Below are 25,006 nucleotides of genomic sequence, written 5' to 3' on the forward strand. Positions count from 1 at the left end.
ACCTTCTGGTGGATTGATCCTTTGAGGCTAAAGGAAAGAAAATTATCAGATAATTAACTAATTTTTCCACCATAGGTTTCATAGGATTCTGTCTGGTAGGTGCACGGGTTGGAGAGTTCTTGATTAGCTCCAATGCAAGGATACTCTTTAAATGTTTAACAATCAATTATTGTTTCTGGCCTTTCTAAGTATTCTAATAAAGCTAGACCGGAAAGAGATCTTTCCTGAGAATATGAGGAGGCTGAAAGGTTAATGTACTGCTTTTCAGAAGCCTTCAGCCCCTTCACGTTGTTTTTAGTAGCTCCATATTCACAGTGATGTGGTTTCCCATCTGTCCTTGAAATGTGTCCTAGCATTCCTGTACCTTTATGCTGGTATTGCTGTGCACCCCGTCACCTTTGAATGGTTAACCTAGCACAGCCTAACAATATGGATCTAGGTTACTTGGTGTGGGGGTGGGGCGGGGTAATATAGACATATAGGGGCCCGATATTCAAAATGATTTGTGGCCATTTAAATTGCTTGTCCAGGGTACAGAATGACACCTGGACAAGGTTTGTCCCATTTCCATAAACTCATACTCCATTCCCTCTTGCATGTGACAAAACTACAGCTTTTATCATCCATGGGAATGATAACAAATGCCTTCCATATTACACCAGTTCTTATTTTTCAATAAAAGACAATCGCTCGCTTATTGTATGACATTAGGTTTTTTTTTTTTTTTTAAAGAAACAATTCTTTATTGCAAGCAAAGTACTGAAAAACAATTGGCGCAGAAATATCACAGATAAAATGTTATTACAAGAGTAACAGAAAGTAATTTTTTTTTTTTTTTATAACATATTTTATTAAAAGTTTTGTTATTTTTACATTCCACTGGAAACATCATTGCACATATTGTCTCCTCAGGGTTAACAAACAACCTCATTGTAACATTTATTTTAACATTCAAATACTATAGATAACCCTTATCACATCTATTCCCTAATTCCCATCTCCCTTCCCTCCCTCCCCTGAAATTCCCCTCAGCTTGGTAACCAGATTCTCTCTCTTTTCTCTTCGTATGGGCTCCATACTTTTTGGAACATCCCCAGTGAGCCCTTTTTCATTGCAGTCAATTTTGTCATTTGATATATATATTCTACTTTATACCCCACTCTCCGCAGGAGGGGGGCCTCCAGTGATCTCCAAGCTCTCGCCAGTTGCATCTTAGCCGCAGCAAATATTATAATTGCTAGTTTATGTTCCTGTACCTTTGTTTTTTTGGGGCGGGCATGTAGCAGGCAATATTCTATTTGTCGCGTATATCCCCCTGTGCCCAAGTCATTAACTACTTTAATTATCTGCTCCCAGTATGTACAGATCTTGGGGCACTCCCACCAGATGTGTAGGAAAGTTCCCTGGCCTCCACAATTACGCCAGCAATTCTTAGACATCTTCGGGTATATCTTATGTAGGCGTACTGGTGTATAGTACCACCAGAATAATATCTTATATCCATTTTCAATCACCTGTTGAGTAATTGACGTGTGCAATAAGAATCTAAAACTGTCCGCCCACCATTTTATGGAGAAGTTTTTTTTCATAGCTTTCTCCCATCTGTCTGTATAGAATGTTAACGGGGAGGACAAGAGTAAAAGAGCTTTGTAAAGTCTAGTTATACATCCCTTCCCTCCCCCCTCTCTTAACGCCCGTTCTAAACCCGTCTCAGTTAGTTCTAATTCATCTCTAGCTTTCCTCTGAATGTAGTTCCTTACACAGTGATAATATACAAGATCCCTGTCAGACAGATCATATTCTTCTTTTACTATCTCAAAATCTTTTACCGTATTCTCCTCCCATAATTGCCCCAGCTTATATAGACCTTTTCTGGCCCACAGCTGGTAAGCTTTTTCTTCCTTCCCCAGAGGGAAGCCAGGAGCTTCACTTATAGCCGTTTGCAGAAAGTATTGTCGTTCAGGAAACACTTTATTTCTGATTTGAAGCCATGTAGTAAGTAGGTGGGCCATTCCCACTGGCAGACTGCGACTTGCTGCCAGTATCTGTTGCTTTGGTCCCCACAATATATTACCTAAAAACTTCGTGCCCATCCATGCTCTTTCCCAGTGGAGCCATTTTTTATTGTTACCGGGCTGCCATTCGGCCAAGATTTTCAACTGGGCTGCCTGATAATATAGGTAGAAATCAGGGACTCCCATCCCCCCTGACGTTGATGGATGGTGCATTGCCCTCCTACGTACCCGCGGAGGTTTCCTTTTCCAAATATATGCAAATATTTTCCTATTTAATCGCTGAAAGAAGGTGTGTGGTATAGGTATCGGGAGGGCCGTAAACATATACAGTAGCTTGGGCAGTATGATCATTTTTATTGCATTGATTCTACCCGACCATGATATTGTCATAGCTTCCCATCTATCTAGTTCCAAAAATAGTTCTTTAACCTTAGAGGGATAGTTTGTTTGATAAAGCTGGTCAATTTTCCCTGTTATCTGGATACCCAAATACTTGATAGAATTTTGTGCCCATATAAATGGGTATCTTTGCTGTATCTCTTGAATTTCTCTCTGGCCTACTGATAGATTTAATATCTCAGATTTTGCCATATTGATCTTAAATCCTGACATTCTCCCATATTGTGCAATTACTGGCATCAATTTCTGCAATGAGCGGACTGGGTCAGTGATAGTCAATAGAATATCATCCGCAAAAAGCATTATCTTATGTTCACGTGTACCCCTAACCACTCCTCTAATGCCTGTGTGTTCTCTGATAATTCTGGCCAAAGGCTCTATTGTTAAAGCGAACAATAAAGGTGAGAGGGTATGACATTAGGTTTTGTACTGTTTGTAGGGGTGGAGGAATAGGAATGAACTTTGTCCCCGTGTCATTCTGTAGTCTGGGGTTATGCAGCAATATTCAGCAGTACTTAAGTGCCACTGAATATTGCCTTTTAACAGCCAGGAGAGGAGGTTGGGTGGAGCAGCCACCTAGCCAGTTAGAGGTGATATTCAGCCCTCTAACCAGCTAGGAACCCGCGTAAAGTTAAGATGGAAAAAAGGCTGTCCTAAGTTTGTGGTGAAGGTAACTGGGCACTGGTCTGAATATTGGCTGATGTCCAGTTAACTTCTGGATAGTGGCTTCAGCTGCCCACCCCTTTTTTCACCCACCCACGAAAGATGCAGGAAGGTAGGCCTGAGAGCTCCAGACTACGTTTCAGAATCCGTGCTGGTGCATGCTAAATGGGCGGCAGCAATGTCTACTCACTCCTGCCCTTGTCCAAGGTGGCAACAAAGTGGCTGCTGCTAGTGGTTCCAGCAGCAGTTTTGTTGCCACTTTGGACATGGGCATAGCTTCTACCCATTTAGCACTGGACCACCAGAGATTCTGCATGGTAGGCCTTGGGGGGGGGGGAGGGGGGCTAAGCTTACTTTCATGTATCTTCAGGGGTGGGTGGGAGGGAAGATCAGGATGGGGTTCTGACCAATATTCAGCTAGGACCCGCATAAGCTCTGGCGGCCAGAGCTCTGTGAATTGGCCCTGGATATTCAGTTCTGGTGCCTGGACATGGCCCAGCACTGAGTATCCGGGGCTAATTTAGCTGGCAAGCGGTCAGCATATTATCACAGTTAGGTGTTTGTTTGGGGAGGGAAGGGATGATAAGGGTGATCAGTGGGAAAGAAAGGGAGAAAATGTGTGTGTGTGGGGGGGGGGGGGGGGAGGATTGGATGGTATTGTTGGGAAGTGGGGTGGAATTTTTGAATTAAACCTTTAGTTTAATGGTACATGCAGATGATGATTATCTTTCTGTTTGGTTCATATTGGATGCTTGTTTTTATACCCGACTACTGAAACTTCAATAAAAAGATTTAAACTAGGTTTTGCCCTTCTTGTCAGTTCCTGAGGCAATCACAGTTTGGGTACTTACATGAAACATGACGTTTACCAGTGAGCTGCAGATTGCTGCTGTGATTTTTAACCTGGTAGTGGTTATAGTGTGCTGCAGTATTTTTGGAGTCCTGGCTACCAAGGAGTTTCTGCATCAGGCCCACAAGCAGAAGAAATATATAGATTTAATTAAATAAATTCACAATGTTGCTATGAAAAAAAAAAATAAATACTGACCGCCACTGGCTTAATATTGGTCAGGTAACATTTGTTTTCTGACTTGGGGGCCACTTTCTTTGCGGAAGGTGTAGGAGGGATACAAATTTGGGAATTTTTCCATAGAAACTTCACCAAGGTTTGAATTAAAGTTAGAATGTTTCTTCCCTTTATTTCTATTTGTATTCCACTGTAGCTTAACCGTTACATGGGAAGTGCTTTTGCTTAGAGGTTTGCTGAGAAGTGGCTAGGACAGGGTCTCCCTTCTGGGGGCTGTTAATGCTGACCTTGTGTCTTCTCCAGCCTCAAACTGCCTGAGATGCAGAAAGAGCTAGGAACTGAGAACCTGGGGAACCAGGTTCGATTCCCACTGCAGCTTCTTGTGACACCGGGTAAGTCGCTTAACTCTCCATTGTCCCAGGTACAGAACTTAAATTGAGAGGCCACTAGGTATAGAGAACGTACATGCATATAATTTGTACAGTGCTTTGTATGTCTAGTAGCACTATAGAAATGATAAGAAATAGTAGTAGTAGTAGTATTGCACCATACTGCATTACTGTTGGGCCAGCCCATATAGATTTTAACGAGTGTCTGTGTGCAGATGATGTGCTTCTCTCCTCAGTATGCTTTCTTGCCCCAGGTGTTGAGTGCATCCAATGTTTTTACTGCTACTGCTAATCATTTCTATAGCACTGCTAGACATACGCAGCGCTGTACACGTTATGTGCAGGTACTTTCTCTGTCCCTAGAGGGATCACAATCTAAGTTTTTTTTGTACCTGAGGCAATGGCGGGTTAAGTGATTTGCCCCAGGTCACAAAGAGCTGTAGTGGGAATCAAACCCAGGTTGCCAGGCTGAAAGCCCGCTGCACTAACCATTAGGCTACTCCTCCCTACCAAGGTTTAACCCTTATGTTACCTCTGTGATCTCAAAGGGTTCTCTCTAGTTCTTCTAGAGAGCATACGCCCTGTCCAGTTCATACCCTTTTCTAAAGCATTGAAACTGTTTGTCTCCATGGCAGGAGGACTTGGGTCTGCAGGACTTCACATATGAGCTGTGTTACAATGCGGCATGTACGCTGATTGGACAGGGCAAGCTGAGTGAGGCTATGAAGAAACTACAGCAAGCAGAAGGTAAAGGAATGGCATGGACCAGCAGTGTCTGATGAGTAGTCTGCCTTTTACTTAACTCCTGCATGTCAAGATGGTTTTTCCGGTCCTGTAACAAATTTTGTGTCGGGAACATTGATGATGGGCTGAAGGTCAGTGCTGTGCACAGAGTACAGATTCACTAATTGTCTGCCACTGATTGGGGAATTGTTAGCTAATGCAGATTGTAAATTCCTAACTGATTTCTGCCTGTCACAACCCTACTCTTCTTTTTTTTTTTTTTTTTTCTGTCTTTCTTTTGCAGTATTGTCACAAGGAGATTATTTTTTTCACACCTAATTAGTGTATGCTTCATTGTTAGAATGTTGTCACTTATAGCAAATTTAGGGCTCCTTTTACAAATCTGTGTTACTGATGTGCTGAATGCATCTTAGCTTTTGCCGCTGTCTTTTCTACCTGTTTGGCCACCATAAATCATCACATATGATCACACCCAAGTCTCGCTCCTCTTTCGTGCACAAAAATTCTTCACCTCTTAAACTGTACCGTTCTCTCGGGTTTTTGCAGCCCAAATGCATGACCCTGAATTTATTCTAGCATTAAATCTTAGCTGCCAAATTCCAGACCATTTCTCTAGCTTTGCTAAGTTCTTCCTCATATACCATCAGAGAAGCACCAAATAGATGTGTTGACTCAGAAGAGAGTTGGAACAGGACTTAGAGTCAAAAGAACAATCTATAGGTCTTTTCTGACCCATCTCCTTAGTAGTAGAATATTATATTCTCAGGTTTATCCAGAAAATCTCCAAGGAGTTTCCGTTTATCCTCCAAGAGGATTTAGAACTGTGGACTGATGTTTGGTGTGCATAATGTGCTCCAAAATAGCGGCAGTAATATGCACAGACTCCTTCAGTCCAGTCTAGAATATGACACATACAGTTGTCTCAACTAATCATTGGGTATTATAAACAGTGAATGAAACAAATCAAATGATATGAATTATGCTAAAATTGACCAAAAACTAAATAATATAATATTAATATTTAAGAAATGCTCAGTTCACACGTCGGTCATAAGAATAGTGACTGGCTTGAGTAGAGAACCATCATTGCACCGCTTCCATTCTCATGAGTGCAGACCTTATATAGCTACTATACCAAATTAATATAAAGCGTTCTACTTATAGCTTATATGTCCATGATATACTTTTCTGCTCCTGAATTGTTTAATATTAGCAACAATAAACGTGCTGAAATAACTCAAATTAATGAATGAATATACAAACAAAAATAAGGTAAAAAGTAAATCCAAACAAAACAACTGCCTGGATCACTGTGCAGTACTTATCTGCAGAATCTGAGATCTTTCATTGGAACGCTGCAGATGTAAAATTAATCAGCTTAAGCGGTACTGGTCCATTCTCAGTTCAGAATCTTTAGCCAACCAAAGCAAAAAATTCAAAGAAGCTTCAATACCCCAGTGTTGAGTTTCTTCAACCCAAGCCGAGTTCCAAAAATCTTCATAAGGAGGAAATAACTAATAAATGAACCAAATACAAACACTACCTATTAATCTATCTCATAATAAGAAAACATGAATTAAGAACGTATGAAAGACAAGAAATGATATGTTTTTCAATTATTTTTTTTTATACTTATTAGATATTTCAGCTGCTTACCAAATGGGGAAACTCCCTCTAAATCACATTGACATCATCCAACCGTGTTAGAACGCCGAGTTTAAATACTCAGACTCAATGACATCACTTAGATGAGATGCCTACCATTCATTTAAAGAAACTACAATGTTTTAGGGTTAGAGCCATTCAACTTCTTTATTTAGACCCTTAGGACTAACTGTGTCCCATACATAAATGAATCGTTGCTCCTTGTTGAAAAGTAACTCAGAAACATTGCCTCCATGTATAGAATGTACATAAGTACATAAGTAATGCCACACTGGGAAAAGACCAAGGGTCCATCGAGCCCAGCATCCTGTCCATGACAGCGGCCAATCCAGGCCAAGGGCACCTGGCAAGCTTCCCAAACGTACAAACATTCTATACATGTTATTCCTGGAATTGTGGATTTTTCCCAAGTCCATTTACTAGTGGTTTATGGACTTGTCCTTTAGGAAACCGTCTAACCCCTTTTTAAACTCTGCCAAGCTAACCGCCTTCACCACGTTCTCCGGCAACGAATTCCAGAGTTTAATTATGCGTTGGGTGACATAAAAGTTTCTCCAATTTGTTTTAAATTCACTGCACTGTAGTTTCATCGCATGCCCCCTAGTCCTAGTATTTTTGGAAAGCGTGAACAGACGCTTCACATCCACCTGTTCCACTCCACTCATTATTTTATATACCTCTATCATGTCTCCCCTCAGCCGTCTCTTCTCCAAGCTGAAAACCTCTAGCCTCCTTAGTCATCCTTCATAGGGAAGTCGTCCCATCCCCACTATCAGTTTAGTCGCCCTTCGCTGCACCTTTTCCAATTCTACTAGATCTTTCTTGAGATGCGGCGACCAGAATTGAACACAATACTCAAGGTGCTGTCGCACCATGGAGCGATACAATGGCATTATAACATCCTCACACCTGTTATCCATACCTTTCCTAATAATACCCAACATTCTATTCGCTTTCCTAGCCGCAGCAGCACACTGAGCAGAAGGTTTCAGTATATTATCGACGACGACACCCAGATCCCTTTCTTGGTCTGTAACTCCTAACGTGGAACCTTGCATGACGTAGCTATAATTTGGGTTCTTTTTTCCCACATGCATCACCTTGCACTTGCTCACATTAAACGTCATCTACCATTTAGCCACCCAGTCTCGTAAGGTCCTTCTGTAATTTTTCACAATCCTGTCGCGAGTTAACGACTTTGAATAACTTTGTGTCATCAGCAAATTTAATTACCTCGCTAGTTACTCCCATCTCTAAATCATTTATAAATATATTAAAAAGCAGCGGTCCTAGCACAGACCCCTGAGGAACCCCACTAACTACCCTTCTCCATTGTGAATACTGCCCATTTAACCCCACTCTCTGTTTCCTATCCTTCAACCAGTTTTTAATCCACAATAGGACATTTCCTCCTATTCCATGACCCTCCAATTTCCTCTGTAGCCTTTCATGAGGTACCTTGTCAAACGCCTTTTGAAAATCCAGATACACAATATCAACCGGCTCCCCTTTGTCCACATGTTTGTTTACTCCTTCAAAGAATTGAAGTAAATTGGTCAGGCAAGATTTCCCCACACAAAAGCCATGTTGACTTGGTCTCAGTAATCCATGTCCTTGGATGTGCTCTGCAATTTTGTTTTTAATAATAGCCTCTACCATTTGTAAGAGGACAAGAAAATGCAAATCCTGTAATGTGTGTCCTTGTTCCTCTCTATGTTGCAAATTACTCAAGTGTTCAAATATACGTAACTTAATGTTGCGACTAGTTTGGCCAATATTATATAAGCCACACGGACAGACTTTACAGTAAACCACATTATCACTGGAGCAGTCAGTATGTTGTTTCAAATAATTGATTAGAACCAGGAATTTATGATCCATTTCCAAAGCATGGCAACAGTATTTGCAGTGGTCACTTTTAAAATGGTCATGAGGTTCCATATGTGGTTTAAATCCAGATAGAATTTCCCCCACATTGTGGCTATGTGTATAGGCAAACTTAGGTAAATCTTGTAATTGAGAATGAATTTGCAGAATGTGCCAATACGTGCTTGAGACAAGTAAAGAAGAACACATACCAAAGGGTTGTCATTACTCGTTGCTTGGTCAAATAATAACCACTCTCGATTTGGTATGTAATGCTTGTTTATATGCCTGTTTCACTGCTGTAGATGGATAACCCTGATCAACAAATCTTTGGTACATGAATTTTATATTGAGTTGTTATAGAGCATAAACATTTTATTCTGAGAAATTGGTCGGCTCACTGGTATATTATTACATAAACGTCTGGGATGGAAACTGGAGTAGTGTAACAGAGTATTCCTATCAGTTTCTTTTCTAAATGTTGTGGAGAAAGACCCCAATTGTTCAATAGAGATTGCAATGTCCAAAAAGTTTACCTATGAATTATTATATGAAACAGAAAATGTGATATGGGGGTCTACCCAATTAACATAATCAAAAAAATCTGTGTAATTCTTCTTGAGATCCTTTCCATATTAAGATTACATCATTGATGTACCGTTTCCACATAATTATCTTAGGCAATATTTGCATTGATGTATTCCTCAAATTTAGTCATGTAAAGACAGGCTATGGCTGGAGCTACTGTAGCCTCCATCGTAACGCCCGTGATTTGTAAGGAAAAATTATTTTCAAACCTGAAATAATTAATCTTGACTATTCTGTCATTTTATTCGATAATGCCAATTTAGAACCTGAAATATGTGTTTGAGGCAAATATTTATCAACCACGTTCATAAATTTATCTAAAGCTATATTAGTGTACAGAGCATTGACATCCATTGTAACAAGGAGGATGTCATCAGAATCAGGAATACTTAACTGTTGTAAACTCTGTATGAAATGGGAAGAGTCCCTAACATATGACAGAATTGATAGTCAAGAATAATTATTCCAGGTTTGAAAAACATATATATATTTCTTATTTTGATTGTGCTTTTTTTTTTTCTTTACAGAGCTTTGTCGGCAATCACTATCGGAAGACTCTGTAAGTTGGGTCTTTTCAGTCCTCTTGAGTTGTGTCTCCATGTTGGTCATGTGGGTTAACATTGACTTTAAATTCAGGTTGGCGTTTTCTCTGAGACACGAGACCCACTTTGAAAAGTCAGGATTTAAATCTCATTATTTCTATCTTTCCACATCACATAATTGCTTCATTGTAGTTAAAACAGTTCTGCTTCATTTACAAAGGACACTAAAACAGTGGTTTTCAACCCAGTCAGTCTTCAGGGACCACATGGCCAGTGAGGTTTTCAGGATAGCTTTAATGAATATGCATGACAGAGATTTGCATGCAATGGAGGAAGTGCATGCTAATACATCTTGTTCATATTCATTGTGGGTATTCTGAAAACCCATCTGGCCAGGTGGTCCCTGAAGACTGGGTTGAAAACCACTGCACTAAAATTAGTCCATTTGTGATGACGCTTTTGAAAATGGCTTAATGTTCTTAAAATGTCATATGTAATATGCACTATTTAAAATATTAGTTTAAGAACATACTGACTAGTCTGCTTACTAGTTTTGTTCTAACCTGTGATTGCCCTGTGTGTATGTCATCCTTCTTGAGTTTTTTGCTATGCTTATTTTTTCTGCATCCTGGTCTGTTCTTATTAGCATGTCCTTACCAGATGTTTGCCACACCACTTGCCTAGAGGTAGTCTGAGCAAAGCATTAAAATATATGGTACATGTTGGGACCCCTTTGGCCTGTGTAACCTGCTTTATTTCTGCACACATCTGAATAGTAGCTCACCAGCTAGACTAGCATCATAGGACTTCTAAAATTGTGACCCAGCATGGAGACAATTTTGAGAATGACTGCAGGGTCTTCAAGCCTACTTTGACCAACCTTCTGCAGCTTTCCTTTGCAAAATACAGCTAGCTGCAGAACTAGAGCTCCAGTTTTGGTGCATACATCTTCATCTGTTTTGAAGATATAGACGTATTAGATATTTTGGAGACCCGGTGGAAGGAGGACAACTAGTGGAACACTAATATAAGGATACAAGTTATCTTGAAATAAGGTGGATCAAATTGGTGGGGGGTGGCACTACATTACGTAAGGTATAAAGTCAAACAGGATGAAGATTCTACTGGAAACATAGTGTAATATGAAATATTTATGAAATTCCAAGTATTTTGGAGAAGAGTATAGTGATGGGGGTACACTACTATCCAGTGGCACAGCATGAAAAATCAGTGAAATGCTAGCAGAAATTCCTTATTATCCTGCTAGATGACCAATGGTTTGTGTCCCTTTACCAGCAGAGAGAGAGGTAAAGATACTGAAGTCTTCCAGGGACATCACTGGTAGAAGGGCTGGAGGAGCCTGGAACACCAGCACTTCTCTTCCTTCAACAGGTGGTACAGGTTGGTTTGGTGCAGCAGGTTTCCTAGATAGCCTGACTCCATATGGCACAGGAAGCAAGAAACAGCGGAGTTGTCGAGAATGGCTGGAGACCTTTAATAGCAATTAAAAAAAAAAAATCTTTGTTCACAGTAAACTCCATATAACACAGGCTGAATGTCGACTGGTTAAAATAAAAGCAGTAAGAGAATACAACAACCCTGGAAACAATATCCCCTCCCCCCAACCCAAAGAACTCCGATCTCTGCAGTGAACAAACCCACAGTACCGTTGGAGCCAGATCAAGAAATATCCCGCAAGCACCGATAAGGTTTCCACACCACAGAGAAAGAGCCCATACGGTCATATTTAAGAGCAGTCAGTTTTGACAGCAAGTGGTCCTTGCTAGGTAGCTCCAGCTGTCACCAATCCGAAGTCAAACATAAGCGTGTTGCTGCCACTATCATATTCACCAGCCAAGATGTATCATTATCCAATGTACGATGCAAGCCATTAAGTAAATAACAAATCATCGAAGGAAGACATGGAAGCCCCACCAAAGTTTGAAGAAATTGAGAAACCATACTCTAAAAATTCTGCACTTTAGGACAGGTCCACCATATACATGCAAAAGTCCCCTCGAAATTAGCCTCTCTAGCATTGTCCAGCACCAAAACTAAAAATCTTTTGCAGACGTAAAGGTGTATAGTACCATTGGAATAACGTCTTACAACCATGTTCCACATATTTTGAAGCAATTGAGACCCTCGTAAACTGTGTATAGATCGACTGCCATTGTGAAGCAGACAGAGATGTCCCCAGAAGTGCTTCCCAACGGCATTCATAAAATTGAACAATAGGTCTACTATACAACAATGCCTTGTATCATCTGGATATCAAACCCTTACCCACCCTGAAATGAAAAAGTTTCAGCAATGCTTGGTCACCCCTACTCCAATCTTGCAGAACTTTTTTTTTTTTTTTTCAAATAAAATCCTGTAATTGGCGATAGAAAAAAATAGTCATGCAACCCATATCTGTCACATAAAACAAAGGGAAGTGAACAATCACATCACACACTTCCTCCGATACAGGATCTGAAAGTTGAGCGCAAGCACTGTCAGTTTAGGAAGAGTTACGCCATCCAAATATGTGTCCACATCTTGTTCTACAACTGCTGCTCCCACAGCATAAAGCTGCGTATAGTAACAAATTCCAAACCAATTGCTTGATCTCCCGAAACCACTACACCTGCCAGTGTCTTAATCTGCACAACTAAGGTTCTGGGCCTGCTGCTTCTGAAGTTTAGCAGCCAGAAGACCCCCTGCCGTATTACCACCTTCAAAATACTCTTGGCATGTCTGTTGCAAAGAGCAAGCAATATCCTCTAAATCCAGTTCCTGTAACTCAGTCTGACACTCTGCCAACTCTCGAACAATCACAGTCTGAGACGGACGAGCATGATGATCCCTTTCCAATTGACATAACTGTGAACAAAGTTGTTGAATAAAGTTGCAATCTCTGAGCATTACAGACCTGGTTCCGATATGCACTACGAGATATACACTGTCCCCGTACAAAAGCCTTAAACCTTTCCCAAAGAGATACTTGACCGACGGTGCCCTTATCAATAAAAGCAAAGTATTTCTGAAAATCCACTGTCAGCTATTCTAATATTCTAGAATCCATCATCATTCGTTCATCCAATCACCAAAATCTCTGGCCTTCCCATTCTCGAGAGTGTTGAAGCACCAACGGAACTAGGGCACGATCAGACCAAACCCGTGGTTATATATTCACCCTAGACACCATTGAGCAGTAGCCCTGCTCTAACAGCCACAGATCAGTCCGCGTATGGGAATCGTGCAAAGCCGAATAGAAAGAATAATCAACGCTCTTCCAGGTGAGAGTGGCGCCAAACATCCTTCAAACCCATCCATGCCATAAATTGTCTAAACTGTACCCGGTCCCGCTTAGCATACTTGATTTCACTGGAGAAATTATTGAGCAAAAGATGGTAGATCAAATTAAAGTCTCTCCCTATCACAAGACAGCCTTCTTAGAATGCCACAAGCATAGGTTCCAAAGAAGGAAAAAAAATCCCCCTGACCAGTGTTTGGAGCATAAATATTGACCAAGTATAAAGCTGTCCATTTAGTTCAGCTTTCACAAAAATATATCTACCCTCTGGGATCCATCAAGGTATCCTGGAGGGCGCAATGAACAGCCTTATGTACTAATATCCCCACCCCATTCATTTTCTTATGGACTTTACTGGGTGCTTGAAAATACCAAGAGGTAATAAGAGTGAGAGAATAAGGAGATGTGTGAGGCAACAAATGAGTCTCCTGTACAAAACCTACATCCATTTTCCCCCTACACACCTCCCTAAAAAATAAAACGCCTCTTCTGAGGGGAATTAAGGCCTTTGACATTATAAGTTAAAAACCGCAAAGAAGACATGGTAATAAAGAAGAATAATAAAGAAGAAAAAAAGAACAAGCAATCTTAACGGCCATCCAGAAAAGAATATTGGTCTGCATTACTCCCCTAGAATAACAGCCAAAGAGCATCCCCACACTCACAAAATCTACACCATCCACATACACATCCACTCCCCAAGATACATCCTCCCCACACACAACATCCCCCAATCCCACCCACAGTAAACAGGCCCCAAAATGAACTAGAAGGGCCCATGTTAGAGGAAAGACAAGCTCAAACCCGCAGGTTCTTCCTGGGTCAGCAAATCCACCGCCACTAAATTATCCTTCACGGCCAAGATGGAAGTAGCAAAGTAGATTTTCTCCCCCACAGTGAAGGACAGCCATCTATACCGGGTCTGGTGATCAGAGCAGCTGGGTCCAGACACAACACATCCGTCTGAGGTCTGTGCCAGGCAAAATGGTAGAAACTATTGTAAAGAACAAAAGTTATTAATTTAAAGAACAAAATTATTAATTTATATAGATAAATAACAGCATGGGTTGTTTAGCAATGGGATGGCTTACCTTACGCCTTGTTTTGTTTTGGTTTTATTTGTTGTTTTTTTTAAACACTGTCAAATGCCTTCTGAAAATCCTAATACACTACATCAAATAGCTTGTCTAAGTCCCACATGAAAAACTTCTCTGAAAATTTAAAAAGTCATGGGATAGGAATAGAGAATGACATGGTTACTGCAGATTTACCATGGTAAATCTGAGGTAGCAATTCAATCAGAATTACTGAACATAGGGAAAACTTTTTACTGCCGTCAAGAATGGTGAAAAGCCTTTGCTCCCTTCCTGTTCTCCTCCCTGTGGGTCTATCGCTTCTTTCTACCTGCTGTTTGTAGCTTATATGTTTGTGCGACCTGGCAGCAATTCACACAGGCCGGCTCCATGGCTGCTTTTCTGCTGCATCCTGCCCTTTCTACTGCAACTTTTGATTTGACCGCTAAACAGGAAGTTGCTTTAGAGAGGGCAGAACGTGGCAGAAGGAAGGCCACAGAGCTGACCTATATGAATCATGGTCAGGCCACAGAAAAATGTAGTCTACAAGCAGTGGGTAGAAAGAAATGGCAGACCCTGCGGGAGAAGGATAAGAAGGGAGAGAGGTACTGGCTGGAACCCATGGGGGGAGGGGGATAGGAATGGAGAGAGGTACTGGCTGGACCCAAGGGGAGGAGGGGGAGAGGTGCTAGACCCATGGGAGTTGGGGAGTGAAAGAGGTGCTGGACTCATGGAAGGAAGGAAGAAAGAGCCAAGCCCCCTCCCTGCCCGTCTTCAAGTCTTTGCTTAAAGCCCACCTCTTCAATGTTGCGTTCGGCACCTAACCCTTACCGTTCAGTGAATCCAGACTGCCCCAATTTGACTGCCCCTATCGGACCGACCGTTCACTTGTCTATTAGATTGTAAGCTCTTTGAGCAGGGACTGTCTCTCTTTGTTAAATTGTACAGCGCTGCGTAACCCTAGTAGCGCTCTAGAAATGTTTAGTAGTAGTAGTAGTAAGAGGGAGTCAAATACTGAACCCACAGTGGGAAGAAGAAAGGGAAGGAGGGCAGGTAGGTGAGCCAGATGCTGGAAGGGGGGACGAGAGAGAAGCGAGGTGGGGTTGGAGAAGAGAGACACATTGGTCTGGAAGAGGACGAGAGGGGAGAAGCTAGACACAGGGAAGTAACAGAAACAGAGAGGAAATGACATGGGGGACATAGAGACAGGGACGCAAAGGGGAAATGCTGTGTGAAGATGGTATATGAACACAGAGGGGAGATGTTAGACATGGGGGAGAATAGGAACACAGAAGGGAGGTGAGGGACATAGAGTAGTGATGTTCAACACATGGGGAGAGGATAGGGAAATGGAGTGATGATGGATGTGGGGATATGAACCAGGGGAGATAATGGACAGGGAAGTATAGGGACACAGAGAAGGGAGATGGATATTGAACGTAGAGAGAGGAGATGTCAAATAGACAGGAGACCCTGGTGAGTGAGTTAAGAGAAGACAGAGGGAAGCAGAAACCAGAGCCTTAGACAACATAATTTGAAAAATAAAAATGACCAGCCAAAATGTAGAAAAACATAATTTTATTTTCTATTTTGTGAGTCAAGTGTGTCGGATTTGAAATGTACATCCTGCCAGAGTTGGTGGGCAAAAATTTGGGAGGGGACCCCAAAGCCCTCTATCAGGCTGCACTTTCTTCAGCTTCCAGCAGGCTTTGGTTTCTCTCTGGTCAGGTCCTAAGGGCAGTTGCCCTAGTTGCATTCCCCTAACACCATCCCTGCCATGTGCCATCTTTTGCACTTTACAGGAGTAAGTACATCTCTTTCTATAACTCTGGTGTTCTACATAACTGTTCAAGGCTTGTAGGGATGGGGATGGGACAGGGCAGGACGGGGACAAACTTTGTTCCCATGTCATTCTCTAGATAGGAGGAAGTACCCTATTTTGGATTGGAGTCTGGCTAAAATAGAGAAAACAGGGTTGGGTTAGGTGGTCTGTTTTCTACTTGGAAAAATTGTCAATAGTGGAATTCCAAAGGTTCTGTATAGGGAGCTGTGCTATTTAACATACTCAAATTAATCTGCAGAATGGATCAATGAGTGAAGTGTACAGATTTTGCAGAGGACCCAAGCAGATGAAATGTAAAATGTGCAATTGTAGGAATAAAATTTTAGGTTTCATGTTAGGTGTTGCCACTTATGAAAAGATATTGGTGTCATTGTGGATAATGTGACTGCACCTTGAGTGTGGTGTGCAGTTCTGGTCACAAACAATAAGAAGATGAAGCGTATCCCTTCAAAGCAAATAGGGTAAAAAGGAGTAGGGATAGACCAAAAAGACACAATGTACGGAAACCTGATGCAGCAGTTCTGACTCTACGACAGCACAGGATAATGCTATGAGATGTGGGTGTAACTTGAGCTGTTAACGAGTAATAATTGGTTGCTAATTACCAATTTTTGACATTAATTGGTACCAATTAGGATTTGCATGTGCTTCTGGCTGCATGCTATTCTATAATGCATGTCGTCCAAATCCCATAGCATGCAACTTTAAGGGGTGTGTGGCCATGGGCAGGACATAGGCATTCTGAAAAGTTGTGTATGTTGGGTCGGTGCACCCAACTTGGGCATCGGCATTTATACTTGCTTTCTGCAGGGCATAAGCCTGGTGCCCAGAATTAGAGCACGGGAATCGGCGCTAAACATATAAAGGGCATTCGGCATTTATAGAATTGCGTTTAGTGCTGATCTTTTCCAGTTCCCATTTTTGAGCACCATTTATAAAATCCAACCCTTTGTGTATTTGTAGCCTATATGTTAAAGACTTTTGAAGGTTTATTTTTATCTAGTAAACTTTGGGGTTTCAATTTTGTGATGTGTTTTCTGCGGAACACTCTTTTTTTTTTTTTTTTTTTTTCCACATCGGGTTTCCTTACATTGTGCCTTTCTGGTCTATCCCTACCCCTTTTTATCCTGTGCCGTTCTGGCCACCCTGTCTCAAAAAGGATATAAATTGTTAGAACAGGTTCATAGAAGGGTGACAAAGATGATGGTGCTCCTCCCTTATGAAAAGAGGTTACATAGGTTAGGGCTCTTCAGCTTGGAAAAGACAGAGGGCATGATAGACATTTAGGAAATCGTAAGAGGAGTTGAAAGGTTAAATCGGAAATGGTGGTTTTAAACTTCAAACAGCATCAAAACAAGAGGCCCAACCAGCACATTAAAAACAAATTCTAGAGTTTTTTTTCCTTGTAGCACACAATTAAGTGCTGGTATCTATTTGCCCAGTTGTATGGTCAAAGCAAATAAAATAGTAGAGATCAGAGGTTTGGACAATTCCCGGAGGAAGAGTCCATAAAATTATTAGCAAGGTAGACTTAGAAAGGTCATTGCTTAGCCCAGAAAATGAGAAATTTGATCTCTTTTTTTTTGGGGGGGGGGAGGGGGGGATCTGCCAGGTACTTGTGATCTGGGCTGGCAACTATCAGACAGGATGCTGAGCTCAGTGGACCTTGGTCTTAGGTCCTTATGAGAGAAAACAATGAATTTTTAAAAAAGTCTTTTGCAAAATGAAATTCCAGCTGCTATGGGGGGGCTGGTCACAGGGGGGACTAGGCTTGCCTAACATGAAACTATATAATATGGCATGTTTATTGAGACATATTAGAGATTGGCTTTTTGAATCGAATAGTTACACCCCCCTAGAGATGGAAGAGGCATACTATGCTCCATATCGTTTGGTGTCATTGTTGCAAGTGGAGAGATCTTTGATCCCTAAATATCTAAGTCGAAGTTTGTTGTTGACGCCGCTACGTGAGGCGTGGCAGTTTCTGGGAAAATGTCTGGAAGTGGATACTGAACTCACGGAATTAATGACCATTTGGGGGAACCCTAAATTTGTGTCAGGCTTGGAGAATCCAGCATTTAAAAGATGGGAGGAAAGAGGAATAATGTATTTGGAAGACATAATGGGAGCGGAGGGGCAGATAAAATCGCGAGAACAAATACTGGGTAATGAGCCGATGCAATGGGGGGACACTTTTGCTTATTGCCAGCTGAAACATTTTATACATTCTTTAGATGGGGAGAAATTGAGACAAAAATCAGGGTCCAAGTTGAAAGAATTCTTTGAGGAAATTTCGGACACTGAACCATCAGTCTCTGAAGTGTATAAGGCATTAGGATCGGTGGGGATGAATAAAAACTTGAAAATAGTTAAAGAAAGGTGGGAGAAAGATTTGGGAATAGCCCTCCCCAACTGGGACATTAACAGACAAGTGAAGGGTATTGCAAACTTAGTAAGTGGAGCCCAATATCGGGAATGTGCATTTCGGGTACTTCATAGAGCCTACTTCACACAAGTCCAACTAGCAAAATGTGGGGGAACACAAAATGCAATATGCTTAAGATGTAAAATCACAGAAAACTCATTCTATCATGCATTTTGGAGTTGTGAAGTCATACAGAGCTTCTGGTCTAGAGTGGCCAACTATCTGTCAAACCTGCTGTCTTGTGAAATAATAGGAACCCCCTCACAAATGTTGCTGGATATCTATGGGTCATTTAGAGGGAATACCTCAGAGGAAACGCTATTTTTTCGTAAGGGATGTCTTCTGGCAAAGAAATGCATACTCCAAAATTGGACCTCGGAGGCTGTACCAGAATTTTGGCACTGGCGGAATATGGTGCATCAGCTTCTGATGTGGGAGGCAAGAGAAGCCAGGGGATCCCCAAAACGAAAGAATCAGTTTTTGAAGATCTGGGGAAAATATATAGATACCCTATCAGCTAAGGGTAAGAGTTTTGTGCTTAATGTGCTGTAGACACTATATTGAAGTTGAGTGGGATAGTTCCTCTTTAAGATGATTGTGAGTTTTCCGGGGGGAGGGAGAATATTAGGAGGGTTAACAGAAAGGGGGGGGGAGGTTAGGGAGTAGGGGGAAACAGGGAAAGGGAGGGGGGATTGGGGAAAAGGACTACAAAGTGAAAACAGTAGGACCAATTTGTTTGCTGGTTGTTTAGAAGGGAATTATATGACTGATTGTACATACTGAATATTTGATGTTGACACAATGTACACTGTTTTCAATAAAAACCGTTGAAATATAAAAAAGTCTTTTGCCTCTGAACCTGACAGCAGAGAGCAAGCTACTCTCTAGGAAGAGAGGTTCTTGTTAAGTCTGTCTTCTCTTCAAATTAGTGAAATTAATAAAAAAGCTTAGTTACTCTTTTCCAAGGATAGAAGGTCCTTTGTTTCATTTTTTTTTTTTTTTTGAGGGGGGGGGGGGGGGGGTTGTCGGGTTCTTGAAGCCTGGATTGGCCACTGTCTTTTCCCAGTATGGCGGTGCTTATGTACTTACTAGTAAAAAAGGCCCGTTTCCGAAACCAATGAAATGGGCGCTAGCATGTGGGGTTTTTTTTTGTGTGTTTGTGTATGTGTCACAGAGTTATTTTGTGTGTGTGTGTGTGTGAGGGTGCGGTGTGTGTGCAGGTTGTTGATGTGTGTCTTTTTTTTTGTTTTGTTTTGTTTTTTGCTTGGGGGTTGGGGGATGTGCTGTGCTGTGCTGGCAAAGTGGGTTGGATTGGTGTGTGGCTTTGAGGGTGTGTGTCTGTTGTATTGTGTGTGTGTGGTTTTGTCTGTCAAGGAGGTTTGTGGAGGGGGGTCTTTCTGTTGGTGAAATGTAAATGTGGTTGTAGGGGGGTCAGCCTTTGTTGTTGTTTTTTTTTTTCATGTTTTTTTTTTTGTGTTGTGCTGAGGCAGCAGTGTTGTTTTAGATGGGCGGAAGGTAGAGGAGCACGTTTGTCTGTCGGTATTTTTTGGCCGTTTCAGGGCTGCTGTAGGGGAATGCTGGAAGAGAAATGTGCTGTTGGAAGCAGCGCCATCTTTTTCCATTGGGCTGGGGTTCTGGGCATCCTGGAAGTGGGTGACGGCTTGCCTGAGGACGGGGATGGTTGTTTTAAGTTGGTGGAAGGGATAAGAGCACGGTCTCGGGCTGTCGGGGGGTGATCTGGTATGTTTGATCCATTTCAGGCCGGCTGCAGGGGAATGCTGGAACATTTATGCGCTGCAGGAATCAGCGCCGTCTTTTTCCGGGTGCTCGGGGAATCCCCGAGGTGGGAGACAGCTTGCCTGAGGCTGGGGATGGTTGGCCGCTTCGGCAAAAGGGAAAGAGGAAGGGGGTGGGGAGTTACCTGCAGCCGCCTGAGAAACCATGTATTCTTTGTTTTGTATTATTAGTTTGCATTTCTGTTGAAGAAAGAGTGAATGCCTTTCGAATGATGGAGGTGGTGCGTCGGTGTGCGGTTGTTTCGTTAGTTTGGCAGCCAGTCTCTAGCGATTCCTAGGCAGGGAAGGAGTACTCCTCCCCCTTCCTTGGTCGCTGTTTGCTGCTGGCTGGGTCGTGGGTAATCCTTCCAGCTGGGCCGCAGCTTGTCCTGTTCGCCCACAACCCAGATGGTGACGGGCACGTTGTTTTCCGGCTCCTCTGACTTCATGTCAAGCAATCCCAAATATAGTCTGTGCTATAGGCCCTCTGGCACTCTTCAGTACTGGCATTAGGCATTTAAAAATTTCTCCCCCCCCCCCCCCCCCCGGTCTATTTTTGCACATACCCACAGCAGGAATATTCTTCTCTCGTTCCAGCGGTGGTTCTGTGCTCTCCGTGCTGCACAGATAATGAGCCATTCTGCTGTGGAATTCTCCTCCCTTATTGTCACGTAGTTTCCTCTGATTGGTCCGTCTTACGTTGCCTAGTGTTTCCTGGGAACGGTGATGTGATGGTCCTTTGTGTTTCAGAATGTTGAGGGTGTTTTTTTTGATTGGTCTGTCATGCGAGGGCGGGGCAGAGAGACATGGTCAGTGTTGTGGCTTCACCACCATGAATCCATGAACCCTTCAGCGAGTGACTGAGTGACTTCAGAACGTTGAGGGTGAGTTTTATTATAGTAGATGTACTTGTGTCTGTGGAGTTTTTCAAGTGTATCCCATGCTTGAGGTTGCTGGACTGAATGCTTTATTAAATAAATCTTTTGAAGTGGTTCTGGGGACAACAAAGTTGTAATCCTTAAATTTCCTGCTTTTAGAGTACATTTGTTAAATGCCTGTCTTTTGGGTCCGTAGCTGTGCACCATTGTTAATTTTTCTATAATGCTTACCTTAGGATGTGACAGAGGAAGATATAGATGCAGAGCTGGCAATCATTCATGGTCAGATGGCCTACATAATGCAGCATCAAGGCCGCACCGAGGAGGCTCTGCAGCTCTACAACCAAATCATCAAACTTAAGTAAGGGCTTTAACAGCTAAGATGGTGTTGTCATAGGAGTTATTACAGGTTTACCTTCCAAACTCTTAACTTTCTCTTCTTTGCAGGCCCACAGATGTAGGACTGCTTGCTGTGGTGGCCAATAATACAATTACCATTAACAAGGTAAATGTTCTGTCATTGACTTAATAACAGGGTCAGTCTGCCTTGGGTTTGAGACTTAAAGGAAACCTCTTTCATTTTATAAGGTGTTTTTCTTTAATGTCCAATTAAGAGAGCAGGTGGATCATGGCTATTTGTTGCCAAAGGCCATGTTTTGCTTCATTTTGAGGATCACTTTTAACACTTAAGAGTGAGAGAAAAGCAGAACAGTGTACTCCTGCTTTGAATGGAGAATGCTACTGCTTCATAGTGCAGACCTTTTCTTTCTAGCTCAGTGGTTCTCAAGCCAGTCCTCGGGATACATATTGGGATTTTTGGGACATCAATAATGAATGTATATGAGAGAGATTTGCATGCATTGTCTCTGTTATGTGCAGATCTGTCTCATGCATAGTCATTGAAAACTGAGGACTGGGTTGAGAAGCACTGCCCTAAATATAAATAACCTTAGCCAAGATACTCTATGATTAAAGCTGTGTACATTATTATAAAACCTAGGTAGGTGTGTTAATCTTGTGCATTTTCAAGCTGTGATTTCTTGACCAGAGGAGCTGTATGTGAGTATTCTTCATCTAGTGGGGGCCAGTATTAACGGTTTTGGATATGATCTGTGGAATAGTAGAAAATATTGACCCTGGTAATGGGAATCATGAGCAGGCATAATTTCTGTTGCGGTCTGAGTGTGTTTTTCTGTCACTGAAATGCTGACAATTATTTTTTTGAACATTTATATTCCACTTCAAAGAAAATTGTCTAGACCTACATAAACAACAAATTTAAGGCCCACTTTTAAATGTTATAATGACGATTTTTGCTTTGAAGTAGAGAATGGTAGAGTATTTTACTTTGGTAGGTGACCTTGTCTGGACAGTTGTAAACGGCTGTTGTAGTAAACAGCCCTGTAAGTTGTGATTTTTGTGTATTTAGGACCAAAATGTCTTTGACTCAAAGAAGAAAGTGAAGCTGACCAATGCAGATGGGGTGGAACACAAGCTGTCCAAAAAACAGATCCAGGCTATAGAGTTTAACAAGGCTCTGCTGGCCATGTACACCAACCAGGTGAAGGGTCTTTTCTGTCATGTGACTAAGAGCCGTGTCTTTCTTTTCCATATCACAGTGCTGGTGATTTTCTTCTGTTTTAAACTGTGGCTGAAATTGCACTTATGTTTTTTTTTGCCTTTAGTTTGCTGTATTTTCTTTACTTGCTTATGTGTGGGGCTTGTGCTCATACACCACCTCCCCCCCCCCCCCTTGCAAAAAATATCTATAGAAGTCTGTTGGAAAGTTTCCAGCCTTTGAAACTTGAAAAGGGAGCAGGGTGATCAGCAGTGATTGTGCTGGTGGCTCCTATCATGATATTTTGTGTTTGAAGAACCTGTTTCGTTTGTTACCTAGGCGGATCAGTGCCGTAAGCTGTCTGGAGGCTTACAGTCTCAGAATCCGGAGCACTTGCTGCCTGTGCTTATCCAGGCTGCTCAGCTGTTCCGTGAGAAGCAGCACTCCAAAGCCATCGATCTCCTGCAGGTGACTGTTAGCTTATGTGTTCGTTCAGTCCTGTGGCATATGTAGAAAAGCACTCCAAAGCCATCGATCTCCTGCAGGTGACTGTTAGCTTATGTGTTCGTTCAGTCCTGTGGCATACGTAGAAAAGCACTCCAAAGCCATCGATCTCCTGCAGGTGACTGTTAGCTTATGTGTTCGTTCAGTCCTGTGGCATATGTAGAAATGTGCTCGTATTCCAGAGTTAATGCTGTCTAGTGAACTTCTGGCCTAAGGTAGCTGCACTTACCATAGATAAACAACTGTTCATCAGAATATGATGTGATGTAGTGACTGTAACATGTAAGTTGGGTAGGTTGGACTGATACATGTTTTTAATTATTTTGCACTCTGATATCCTGATGGGTCTCTCCATCGCTCCTTTATACTTCTTGCCTTATCTAATATCTGCCAAGTCCTGCAGTGCTCAGCTGCGACTTCTGACATAGCTAGTTGTGTTCACTGGGAGGCTGCATATTTGGCACAGTATGGTCATGCATTTGCTTTCTGCTGCCTTCCTCCACCCCCCCTCCCCCCGTCCAAAAACCAGGATTGTCTTTCCCTTCTGCAACTTCCCATGATTGGGGTTAATGGGTCCACTGGAGTTCATCCAGTAGCTCTTTCCATGGTCAGCATTGCAACACTCAGGGCTTATAACTACCTTGCTTTATATGTCAAGGATGGAAAACCAAAATTGAAGATATGACGGACTCCTCTAGGATCTGAAATGCATCCTTTTAGATCAGACTTTGCGCCATTAGGCTGAAGCACAGAATAGAAGTTGAGCCTAGAGCAACTTTCCATGGAACACAAGGAGCTTGAGATAATAACCCTTAGTAATACAAACGTTGTAGAGCAGGCAGAAGTCCCAACAGAGGAATCTGTCTTTGCCTTAAAATGATACTACTGCTTTATAAGTTGCTGAATTACTATATGGTATGTAATAGCCAACCATGTTCATTGGGCCCAGGTCATACTTCCTATCAGCAGGATAACCTGTGCCATTCATTTGTTTAACTTCCCAGATTGGCTAAGTTTGTGTGCATGTTGTTTTTTTGTTTTGTTTTGTTTTTTAAGGACTTTTCAGAACAGTATCCTGCCCATGCAGCAGAAATCAAGCTAACTATGGCACAGCTGGAAATTGCACAAGGTACTTATAGGACTCATTGTCACGTTTTGAAACTACTGACTGTATTGAAAATAAGTTTCACCTGAAACCAGATAAAGCCTGCTTAATAGGGACATGCACACCCTCAGTGCACGCACATGGTTGCTCTGAAAAACCCACTCCAGCAGTCCTCATGTCCTTCCCTAACATGTTCTGAAAAGCTGGTGTGGATAGGAAACCAAACACATGTGATATTGGAGACATGCAAACACTTGCACAGCAGTCTCATACGCTGCCATTTCCTTTGGAAAGTAAGGTAAAAAATAAATATTGGCTGCTATTTGGAAAAATGCCTATGCTGTAGGGTAACACTTTGCATTCATCTATAAAATGCTTTATAAAAAGTTTCTGCTAAATGTTTCTACTGGTACCTTTTTAAAAGAAAATTGTATGCCAGTGGAAGCTCTCCACCAGTGGCTTGCACATTTCTTGGTTGGCCATACCATGCTGGGCATTCCCCTCTCCTAGCGACCTTTGATCCTTTTGACTTGCCCTAATCAGGCCTTCCTTTATGTATTTCTCCGGATATCCTCTGTCCTGACTTGATTTCGTGCATCTTTACCCGTTGAACATATTTGCTTAACTCTTTAAAAACTATGAGAACTAT

General features: G+C 42.0%; 1 protein-coding gene across 1 annotated transcript in view; it reads left to right on the forward strand.

Annotated features, from left to right (window-relative positions):
* The window catches only part of SRP72 (signal recognition particle 72), a 95,296-nt gene that overhangs the window by 22,413 nt on the left and 47,877 nt on the right, over nt 1-25,006 (forward strand). The window contains exons 5-11 of the mRNA XM_030194510.1: nt 5,129-5,240; nt 9,884-9,915; nt 21,427-21,551; nt 21,638-21,695; nt 22,620-22,751; nt 23,088-23,216; nt 24,309-24,381. Of these exons, the coding sequence (XP_030050370.1) occupies nt 5,129-5,240; nt 9,884-9,915; nt 21,427-21,551; nt 21,638-21,695; nt 22,620-22,751; nt 23,088-23,216; nt 24,309-24,381 (661 nt within the window). The remainder of the gene's footprint in view (nt 1-5,128; nt 5,241-9,883; nt 9,916-21,426; nt 21,552-21,637; nt 21,696-22,619; nt 22,752-23,087; nt 23,217-24,308; nt 24,382-25,006) is intronic.

The sequence above is a fragment of the Microcaecilia unicolor genome, chromosome 2 (genome assembly GCF_901765095.1).
Source record: "Microcaecilia unicolor chromosome 2, aMicUni1.1, whole genome shotgun sequence".
Lineage (NCBI taxonomy): Eukaryota > Metazoa > Chordata > Amphibia > Gymnophiona > Siphonopidae > Microcaecilia > Microcaecilia unicolor.